Source organism: Psittacula echo (assembly GCF_963264785.1).
Source record: "Psittacula echo genome assembly, chromosome: 1".
Taxonomy (NCBI): Eukaryota; Metazoa; Chordata; class Aves; order Psittaciformes; family Psittacidae; genus Psittacula; species Psittacula echo.
This window is the reverse complement of record NC_137735.1, coordinates 146088516-146099704: the sequence shown is the minus strand read 5'-3', so window position 1 is coordinate 146099704 and position 11189 is coordinate 146088516. Positions and strand designations below refer to the sequence as shown.

The 11189-nt window shown below is 41.1% G+C and overlaps 1 protein-coding gene across 1 annotated transcript; it reads left to right on the top strand.

Moving 5' to 3' along the window:
• Positions 1-1981: 1981 nt before the first annotated feature.
• Positions 1982-10988, top strand: LOC308217334 (hyaluronidase-1-like; the record flags this gene model as incomplete). The annotated part of the gene is made up of 3 exons (XM_080610345.1): positions 1982-2899; positions 9446-9535; positions 10560-10988. 3 exons carry the CDS (start codon positions 1982-1984, stop codon positions 10986-10988), a joined length of 1437 nt encoding a protein of 478 aa, XP_080466471.1.
• Positions 10989-11189: the final 201 nt, after the last annotated feature.

The window sequence follows — 11189 nt, the reverse complement described above, 5'->3', positions numbered from 1 at the left end:
ATGCTTTTCTGGGACTGAGGATGGAAAAACACAAGGCTGGGGATAGAGGAGAGAAAAGCTGCTCCATAGGAGACAAAAAGACAAGTAGAGACTTTAGGGAAACACCGATCAGGACAGCAGCAGCAGATAGGAAAAGAAACAGCAAACCCAAAGGATGGAAGAATGGCAAGGAAGGACAAATTTTTTTTATTACTTATGAAAGCCAACAAATTTTCCAACAGTGAAAAAGTTTTTCTTTAATAAGCCTGCTGGCAGATTTGGATAAGGGTACCTGCAGCCTTCCTGTAGATCTGGCATCCCATTACAGATTCAAAGGTAATATCCAAGGAGTAGTAAAAAATCTAGTATTCAGAGTGGTGTGTTGACTGCAGTGGTTTGGAAAGCAAGAAACCTAGAGATCCTGGCCGTGGACTAAAGGATGGGTACATGCAAAGAGCTCTCCTTTTCTAGGAAAGTTAGGATATTAACTGGGGTCAATCGAGTGAGAAAATACTAGTGACAAGTGAAGCTAGGATAATTACAATAAGATCGTTGGGTCTGACTTTACAGGCAAGGAGAGAAGTCAATAAAAATGGATGTAAAGTAAGAAAATGCCCAGCTTCAGGACATTTCAAATTCACATGGCTAGTGCATGAATTGAACCTGCACTGCAGAAAGTGGTTGCAGTGGTTTAACATGTGACTAAACTGGAGAAACTTGACAGATAGAAGATAACAACTGAGAGGATAAACCATGTCATACTACAGATGTGATAATATTCATAACAGCAAGCAATTTTTATCAACGCTGGATTCAAGCCGATTTATCAGCTGGACCCCACTGTATAGTGTTTGCTCATCAGCCCCAATAACAGGCACTGTATTTCCCAGCAAAGAGACCTGAATGACAGTCCCAGGACAGGGCTGAGCTGTGCTTCTTTGGGGAAGAAGCAGGAGCAGTATTCTGGAACAGCTGACTGCAGGCAGGGGGTGGACAGCTGCCCCATGGGGTGCAAAGTGGGGCTGGGGTGCCAGGGCTGCCAGCAGCCCTGCAGCTCTTGCTCCTCCCAGAGTACTGATAGTTCCCAAGCCAGTGTGACAGTCAGGGATAACAGCACATCCTGAAAGGAATAATTAACACTAATAGGCCCCTACTGCTACAAACTAAGCCCCTTTTTTAAAGATGGAGCGTGCTTTTTTGGCTAATTCAAATCTACTTAACATAATTGTTTTTCTTTAATATACTGATATTTAACTTGCTTTCAGTATATAATCAGTAGCTTAAACCATTAAGTCATGAATAGTATCACCCTCTTAGCCTGAAGATTGGTTCTCACTATTGCGTTTACTCATTTAGAAAAAGAAAATTAAATTCAAGAGTAGGTAACAATACACTTATTTTTTTTTTCAGATATGCTGAAAATTGCAGCATTTCTGAGTTCCCGATTAATTTGCGTGAGTTACAAGTTACTTTTCCTATTGTGACCATTAGCATATACAGATATTAAAGAAGGCATTAGCCCCACTGTACTGATATTCTAGGCAAGTCTAGACTGTAGCAGACTGGTAGCTTGGAAGCTGAAGTTTCAAATGATCAGCACATTCATCTTTATATTGTTGGTTTTAAGTTATTCTTTCATTAGTTATTTTTTTGTAGACATCAGGGAGCAAATAAGTGTTAAGGAAAGGTCTGAATCAACTGTGGGAGGTGTCTGGGTGAGAGGGAAAGACATAAAAAAGCTGAGCATCAGAACAGACTTCCAGACAGTGAAGTCTATCAAAAAGTCTTTGAAAGCATTTTATAATAGGCTTAATTCCTACAAGACTACACTTTTGCACTTTTCTCTGTGCTGGGTATAATGCTAACGTAAGCAAATCAAACCAAAAGGCATCCCTTTGCCATCCTATCTGCCTCCAGGGTGGCTACTGCCCTTCTAACATGTCTTGTTTGATTTTTCTTTTCAAAGACACACCATAACAGTTTCCCAGAAAAGCCCCATGCCATGGATGCTTGGGTCAGATGGTTAGCAGTGGCAGTGCTGCTCGCTATGGTTGATGCTCAGCTGCCGAAACCGGCACGGGCCCCTCTGGTTCTGCACAAGCCTTTCATGGTTGTTTGGAACGCACCGACCGAGCAGTGCAGGCTGCGGTACAAGGTGGACCTGGATCTCAGTATTTTTGACATTGCATCCAACACCAATGAGACTCTGAGTGGATCCAATGTGACAATCTTCTATCACACACATCTGGGATACTATCCCTATTACTCAGGTAATGGAGATCCTGTCAATGGAGGGGTGCCCCAGAATGAAAGTCTTATCAAACACCTCAATAAAGCAAAGTCTGACATTGACTACTGCATACCCATGAAGAAATTCCAGGGACTTGCAGTCATTGACTGGGAAAACTGGAGGCCCCAGTGGGATAGGAACTGGGGCAACAAAAGCATATATAGAAATAAGTCTCTTGAGATGGTTAGGAGACGGCATCCTCAGTGGTCAGAGGACAGAATTAGGAAAGTGGCTAAAGAGGAATTTGAAGATGCTGGCAAGAGTTTTATGAACAACACCATCCTTCTGGCTGAGCACATGAGACCAAACGGTTTGTGGGGTTACTACCTTTACCCAGACTGCTACAATTATGATTACAAAGAACACCCTCAAACATACACAGGGAAATGCCCAGCCATTGAGTCTGCGCGCAATGACCTCCTGCTTTGGCTGTGGAAGGAAAGCACTGCTCTCTACCCTTCTATATACCTGGATTATATACTGAAGTCAAGTCCAAATGCACTAAAATTTGTTCACTATCGGGTTAAAGAGGCAATACGTGTTGCCTCAATGGCTAGAAAAGACTATGTTTTGCCTGTGTTTGTTTACTCCAGACCATTTTATGCCTATACTTTTCATGTTTTAACAGAGGTAAGCAGACAATTTTAGAAACGTAGAGAGTAGAAAAAGCCTCTTAGAAAAAATACATGCTAAAATTTTTTCTTCTATAACAACACTTATTCATTTGTTTTTCATATTTTTTAAGGTGACCCCTCTAAAAGGAAGTACTGTACAATCTCTACACCTTTCGAGAGTTAATACTGCAGTGCTTTGGTCTACTTATGTAGGATAACGTTGCGTATTTTTAATGAGGGTAATTTAGAAAGAAAGTACATATAAACCATTTCCTTAAGGAAGCAATTCATTCCGATATTTTAATTCTTCAGGACAGCTTCTGAAATGAACTTGACAAATTTTTGTGAAGTTTAAAACTAATTAGTGTAATGGAAAGATAAACTTTCATGAGAAAGGAGCCTCAGGGCTTTTTTGTTTCTTTATATGAATGTAAATTCATTCAGTATAGAAATAAACCAGACAAGTAAACTGGTCTGGCCTGGAGTTCCTAACTCCTGCATGGTAAGCATTGGCCATCTCACTTTTCAGGGGTACAACATGTTCAAATATCTTCATGATCCAACATTTAGTGCTAACACTGCGGAGTTCATTTAATAAAGAAACCAAGTTTTTGAGTCATGCAACGTTCCTTCAACCAATGATCAAGTGCAATAAATACACAGTGTTCACAACACTGATGATAAAAATACATGCTTACAAACCCCAGACTTTCTGGATGTGTAATGATTGTGGCTCTGCCTGTTTATGCACATAATAGAGAGGCACAGATGCTTATTAATTTCCCTAGTAGTTGTCCCAAGTTCCAAAAGTTTTACTTTGAGCTCTATCAATTCCATAAGAGGGGAGGGAATCTGGGGCAGGATCCTTGATGGCTCAGGGCATCTAGGGGTGGTACGTCCCTTTGGTTTACGGAGAGCTGTGTGACAGCTCGCTTCTGCTGCTGATAGAGACAAGTTCTTGACTCAAACCAGAACAGCCAAAGGGAGAGAAGAGGTAAGGGAAAAAGCAACAGTCAGTCCAGCAAACTCCAGGCTGCACACGGCTTTAGCCTGGAGCTGGAGCTGGGGAGGTGCAGTGGAGCCCTAGCAACCTGAGAAGTGTTTCAGGCTGCCTCAGAAACTAAATGGTGCACAGAAGCAATCATGAATTCTGTCTGCCTCATTTTTTCAGCAACTGGGGACTCTGGAGCTATTTTCTGTGTGATGTGGAAACTACAGGTCCTAACTGACTCAGAAAACATGGGATTTCAAATAGGCAAGGTTGCTGCTGAAAACAAGGAGCCACTGGGGTCAGTACAGGCAGGATTTCACCCAGAACACCTTCATTGAAGAACCCAGGCTGTGAAATAATTGAGCACTCTTCAACTGCAGTCCGTAATAATACATTTTTATAATATAAAATAGTCCTTTCATCGATATAAAAATACCACAAATGTTATTGAGAGGTATGAAAACTAATATGCTGTTACCAGTTATGCTCAAGTTCAAAATCTGTGGTGGTATAAAGTTATTGTTTTACCTAAAGCTATTTTCTGAACAGTACAGTGGTAATATGACATTTCTCTTATGTTATTCTTTCTAACTCACTGGCCTGTTTTTCAATTGCATGTAGCCGTTTACTTTTGAATGCCTTAAAGATCACTTTATAACTCTGCAGCCAAGGAAGATACTGCATAGCCAGAGAAACATCTTTGGGTTATGCTCTTCTATATATTTTCTAATATGGACAGAACCCAGCTCTGCAGGCAGCAATGGACATGGGCTTGACATGTCTTCAGGCTATGTGTGAACAGCTTGGGGACTGCCAGGAACCTGCGGGGTTGCACTTCAGAAAACTCTAAATAGGAGTGATAGGAAAATAAAGTTCTTGGTTTCCTTCATAGCCCTGAAGCCATCAAGGCCCTTTAAACATTGATTTGTGCGTTCAGATTTTAGACTAGACTGGAACTTCTCATTTGATCTATGACATGCCCACAAGTGATGCTCACAGACCTACAGACAAGGCATGAAAACTCTGAGCTCCAGCAATGATGTGCATGAATGTTGCAAGGAAAGGAGACAGTGCAGTACAATAACATCCAGGCTAAATGGCCATATTAAAACTGGGATGGCAGGATAACAGATACCTGAGCTCTGACAGGGACTCTGACAGGAGAACTGCTGTGCTGCTCCATCAATTTCTGCAAGAGCTGTGACATTCTGGTGCAACAGAAATAATTGCTGGCACATTCAAGCTTTGTGTATGAGCTCTTCTGGACACAACATGAAATACACTGAATATCACAGTGGAAGAAAATAGAAAGAATGGTTGTGAGTCAAAGTCACTGAGGGAGAGACACTGGTCTAGCAGACCTCCAGAAAGAAGTAAGACCCAGGTCATAAACAGATGCTGTAGTTATGTGTGCTGTACCTTTCACCCTGCCTGCACCTGAAAATCAGGTGAGTTGAGCATAAGGTGTCTGAGAAATTCATTCTGCTTTTTTTCTTGGAAACAATTTATAAATTCTGAATTGGGATCCCAATCATTATGAAATACATAGAAGCAGTTTGCCATCTGTAGGGTATTTAGAAACTATTCGCCTTGACAATCCACTTAAGTGTGTGGGAGAGGGAAGATAACAGTAACATCTGTGCTTCCTGAGTAGTTGGCTGAAGTCATTAATAGAGCAGGATGACAACTAACAAATGGTGAACAATGAATAACAGTGCTCTCGTTCACCTACAGATAGTATTCTCCAATTAACAGGTATGCATGTGTACAGAGGCCATTCCCTGCAACCGCGCCAGGCTTGTGCTACCGTTCCTGAATACAGAAAAAGCATGTCTGTAACTAAGACTGGTCAAAATTTAAAGGAAAGATTACAGATTTACTTCTCTTTCCTCAGCATGCAACTACAACTGACTGTCCTGCTTCCTCTCAGGCTCTAAAACTGAAATGCCTTAGCTCACCTCCTATTTTTTTACTGTCCAATGCAGTCAGTTGGCTGATCAGAATATGGAGAAGCATTGTTAGAAACTAAAGCTTCTTGCTCCCTGCCAAATCAACTCTCTGCTTGGAGATAGCCCAACATAAGCTTGAGGATCTTTGGCTGTTGCACACTGCCCCCAAAAGCTTGAACGAGAGCGAGCATCAGAAGAGAAGAGGCTTTGTTGACTTTTATCACTTGGAGAAACACCAGACACCTCAGTGGCAGCTGATCCATAAAGTTGCCTCCTCAGGACAGTCCTCTAACATGGATGGATGAGGGTCTGGTATGAGGAGTGAAATAGGATTCCCCACCTAGACAAATGCCAAGATGCTCATATTTAAAATGGTATCTAACATTCTTTAAACTTGCATGTATTCTTCCATATGAGGTATTTCTTAATCTCAGACAGAAGAGCTGTGCCAATGAGCCCCCACTAATGCCAAGCTGTGCTGTGTGAGAAGCGGTGCTAGATTCAGTCCCAAAATCAGGACTGCTGTGCCTGAGGCTGCTGGTAGAGCTCGTGTGCCTCACTTGGGGCTTCATAGAGGTACCTCCCTATCTCTGCTCCCACTCTCATCTATTATGAGAGGCATGTGGCTTTCCTTTCCTAAAAATACCCAAATGGGGGTGAAACTGTCATTTTCTAGCCCTGTCTGTGGCAGGGGAGGATGGTGGTGGTGTCACCCTTTTTGTGTGACTGCTGCCCACCTCTGGTGTGGGAGCTCTTGGCTCCGTTCTCTTCCCAGGCTCATCAGGATGAATCCAGCACTCAGTGTTAGATACCAGGAAAGAGTTAAGGAATCGCCAGACCAAAAGGAACAAGTGTATTAGAGAGCAAAATAAAGAATGTGGTGTAACCTCATGTTCACAGATTAGTCAGGGAAAAGCCCTTCTGTGATAATGGCTTTTGAGATACTGAACATGAGTCAGTCATTCAGTAAAAGACATAACTAGGTCTAGAAGTTACAGTCAGAAACCTTACTTCTTTCCTTGTGGGCAAGTTACCTAATTATTAAGCTGAATTCGCCGTAAGTTGTATTCAGGTTCCCACTTGTTTTGTTTGCTCTCCAATGAACCTGTGTTGAATTGGAGTAAAGTTAAATGGCATCCAAAAAAGAAATGGCACCCATCTGAACACTGTGTGTAACCTCACCATGAAAGTAACCCTTGATGGAGGGTTAGCTGGAGATGATGTACATTTTAAACATAGGAGAAGAAAGAAAAATTCAGCCTATGTCTTCCTAATTATCTTTCTTCCTGGGGAGGACTCTTAGCACTCAGCCTGTGTCTTAAAGGATACAAAAAGTGGAAATTTAAGGTGGAAGAAAAGTGTTTATATAAAGGCTCATACAATTTCTGCTTTTCAGTGAGCTGCTGCTCTCACCAGCATCCACACCTGTGTAGGTGCTACAAGAATCATTTAAGCATCCCTAGGGGAATATGCATTCCAATCAAATGCCAGATTTTGGCCTTAACCTGAGAGAAGTGCTGAGTTTCTCAGCGTTGGTGAGGTGGTGATTCAAGGTATGGGCTGAAAGTGGAAGTGTAGGTGCCTTGAGAGCTTCAGTTGTGAAATTACCAGTGCCATTGGACTTCACACACCCAGAGGACTAGGTGAACTTTAAGGGTCATGCTCTTTTTTGATTATTTTATATCCATATGAATTAGACATGAAGTGCTGAAATCCCTTCATGGATCCGAGCCTAAACTATTTCTAAAAGTAACAAAAGAAAGAGGTGGAACATGAGGGAATAAAAACTGGATTTACTGATTCCTGGTCAAGCACCCTAACCCTTATAGCATATTACTTACTTACAAAATCTTTATTTTGGGTCTTGCTCAGGTCTTAGCTCATACATCAGTGCTAAATATCTATTGATTATTTATTTTGTCTGTCTGAAAAGCTTTCATTAATTTTTTACTGAGATATGAACCATGTTAGTGCTAAATCATTCAACCATCATGTGACTAATGTAGAATCACAGATCAGCCTTTGTATCTGGGTAATCTTCATAAAATGCTTACAGATGAGGAAAGCCTGAGAATCCTCATTACCAAGAGGTCAGGCTGTATTTCTCATTCTCTTAGCATTTGATATTTTGATCCTTAATTCACATACTTGTTTTTTTTTAATTGATAAATTAATTTCCCATAGGAAAAACCCCTCACCATTTCCCACATAAATGTAACACCTGCAGCCCTCACCACTATCCTTTTATAAAACTAACATCAGACTGTATAATTCTAAGAGTAATGACATTCTCTAAAAATCAGCTTGGATGATCAGCATCAACATGCATTTCAGTCAAGGCCAATTATATCACTCTGAACCCTACACTGAGACCCAGCAGAGAAGCTCTACTTTTTCAGACTTCTGCAGGTTTTGCTGCACTGGTTTCTCCAACCTTTAGTCAAGGATCAAGACCTTCTTTTTTATCTCTCAGACCATAAATGCTTCAGGAACAAGGACTCCTTAACTATGCACTGGAAAATCAACAAGCCCACTTATATGGTGAAATAAATTATTTAGTAGTAATTAACAATAATAACATGGTTCTTCCACTCTGCCATTTTGCATTTCTGAGAAGCCACCACCATACTGCAATAATTTGTCCGGTCTTTTGGATTGTATTCTCCTAAAAACAGGTGAAAAGACTGTATCAAAGAAAGACCATCAGTATCTTTTTAAAGGAGTTTGCTGTTTCTTCATCAAACACTGTAATATCTGTCATTAAAAACACTGATCAGGAACTACTTTGTTATCAGTTCTTGTAGACAGAAATGGGTTTCGATGTAATTGATCACACTTTGAAATTTGCGGGTGGAAGGCGATCCTTCCTCCATATTTTCTGAGACTTAATTGCATTTCTCTAGACACAACAGTCACAGTCTCATGGAATGTCTTTAAGACACTTGTAAGGTATGTTGCTAGCTTGTTGGCAAGGCACCAGTTCTACACAGTCTGTGTTCGGTAAAGCTGTGTTACTGCTATAGCTACAACTCCACTGCTTATTGGTGCAGCTCTAAAAGTCAACATGGTTAAGTCAGTGTGCAAGTATTGGCACTGTGTAGCACTGGGAGAGGCTTGTTTTTCAAATATATGTTTCTTGGAATAATGGCATTCATGCTGGTAGTAACAGCAGCTTTGTAACTGTATTGGTATGACTAAAGCAGCACAAGTTAGACTCCTGCCTACAGCCTATCAACTGCAACTAGACGCTGTGAGGGTAATCCAATGATGTGTGATCATACTTGTCATCATTTGCCAAAAATGGTGTTTATGTAGGTATGGCAATCATTCAAAGGCTGGTAGATAAAATAGATCATTCAATTCTTACTCCACCAGGTTTGTTGGAGGACCCCTTGTGAATAATTATTTACTAGTCACATTCATGAATGCAACCTATGCAAACCTGTGGAGATACACAGAAGAGCTTGCTAAACTGAATAGTGATTTTATTGTGAAGAATATACTACAGGACTGATGTCTCCTCGGGGTAGGGTGGGAACTGATACCCATATCCTAGTGCATTTTTACTTTTATTTTTATATCTTTGTTTTTCTGATGTCTGGTTTTGGCCTCCTTTTTTCAGAGGGATCTGGTAAATACCATTGGTGAAAGTGCAGCTTTGGGAGCAGCTGGAGTTGTTCTCTGGGGCAGTATGCAATACGCCAGCTCAAAGGTAGGTCTGTATTGGTTTATTAGTATTTAGGAATCACCTCAATACCTCTTCTCTGCCACCATGCACTCCATAGCACCTACCTATTTTTATCAAAGTCATCAGCCAGCAACTGAGGATCATGGCCTAGTGCTACCTTCAGGTCTCATTAGTTCTATACTTTCGTCAGACTGAGAAATCCCATTGCTTCAGAGAATATTGCTTTGGGCAGGTCATTCATAGCATCCTGGAATAACGGGTCCAGGTTAGAAGAAAGACATGTTTTGAAACAATAACATACAAATATAAGCACAAGTTTGTTTTACCTTGTTCTGCAAGGCCTATCTCCTCCTCCTAGGTTCTTCAAGCTTTCATAAATAATCCTTCTTGAAGTGATGCAGGTGGCAGGAGGCTGTACTGGAGTTCCGCAAGAGGAACAACAGACAAGCCCTTGCTTCTAAACCTGGGCTGGGCTTTGGTGCGTACTCGTCTTTTCATGCAGTCTGCTCTTTTCTTGCTGGAGTCTCTGCAAAAGCAGTGCTTGACTTGGGAAGAAGAAGAGGAAAATATGAACTGGAAATTTGTAGCTGCAATTGCAGCAACTTCTGTGCTGGTTTCTGAAAATGCTGTTGCTCCTTGTAAACTGAAGGAGTTGGAGAGATCAGGACCGAAGCGGTGGTTCAATATGTGCTTTAAAACCTATTGGTCCCAGGCACTGCTCCTTGTTAGCAATTACCAGAAATCTCTACTTAAAGAACTAGTTAGTCTCAGATTAGCATATAAACTCTCTTTCTGCATACTAGAACTCCTCCCTAGTCTAATATTGGATGTTTCTACCAAGTATCCAAGTAGAAAAGGCAGTAAAGGTTTGTTAATCTTACCCACAGAAGTAAGCTCATTTAAACTCCAGTACATAAATCCAACGAGATTTGTCTCAACAGGTTACTTTAGCCAAGAACAGTTTTGTACTACCATCTTCTTAGATATAATAAATTTGGACATAATGCTAGCTGCTGAGAAATGTGTCATGGTCTTTTATTATTTACAGGAGAGCTGTTCAACTGTGAAACGGTACATTGACGGACCCTTAGGACATTATGTTATTAATGTGACATCAGCAGCCAAACTCTGTAGCAAAGTCCTTTGCAAGAAGAATGGAAGATGTATCCGCAAAAACAGTGAATCTTCTGCTTACCTCCATTTGTCACCCACTAATTTCAAAATCCAAGCCCGTAACTCAGAGAGAGGCCTCAAGTTTCAGGTGACTGGTGAACCCAGCCTGGACAGTATTGAAGCCATGAGGCAGAGATTCATGTGCCAGTGTTACCAGGGCTGGACAGGAATATTTTGCGAATTGCCTGCACAAAGGCTAATGGAGCCCTGGGTTCACATTGTGTTCAGTAGATCAAGAAAACAAAAGTCTTATGTCTTCCTCTTAGCCATCATGCAGCTTATTCTTCTCTGTACCAGACACTAGTCTTCTGAGGCAGTGTAAGGAAGTAAGAAATAGTGCTGCTAAGAGTTCTGTTTCTTAGCAAATTTTTATTGCATGGGGAAAAGGCATTGTTGATTAAACAGTTATTTCTGTTTTCTTCATCTGCCATTCCTGAAACTGCTTCAGACATTAAGCATTTTGAAAGCAGACCCCTCTTTTTTACTAGTTCCTTTACTTTTAACT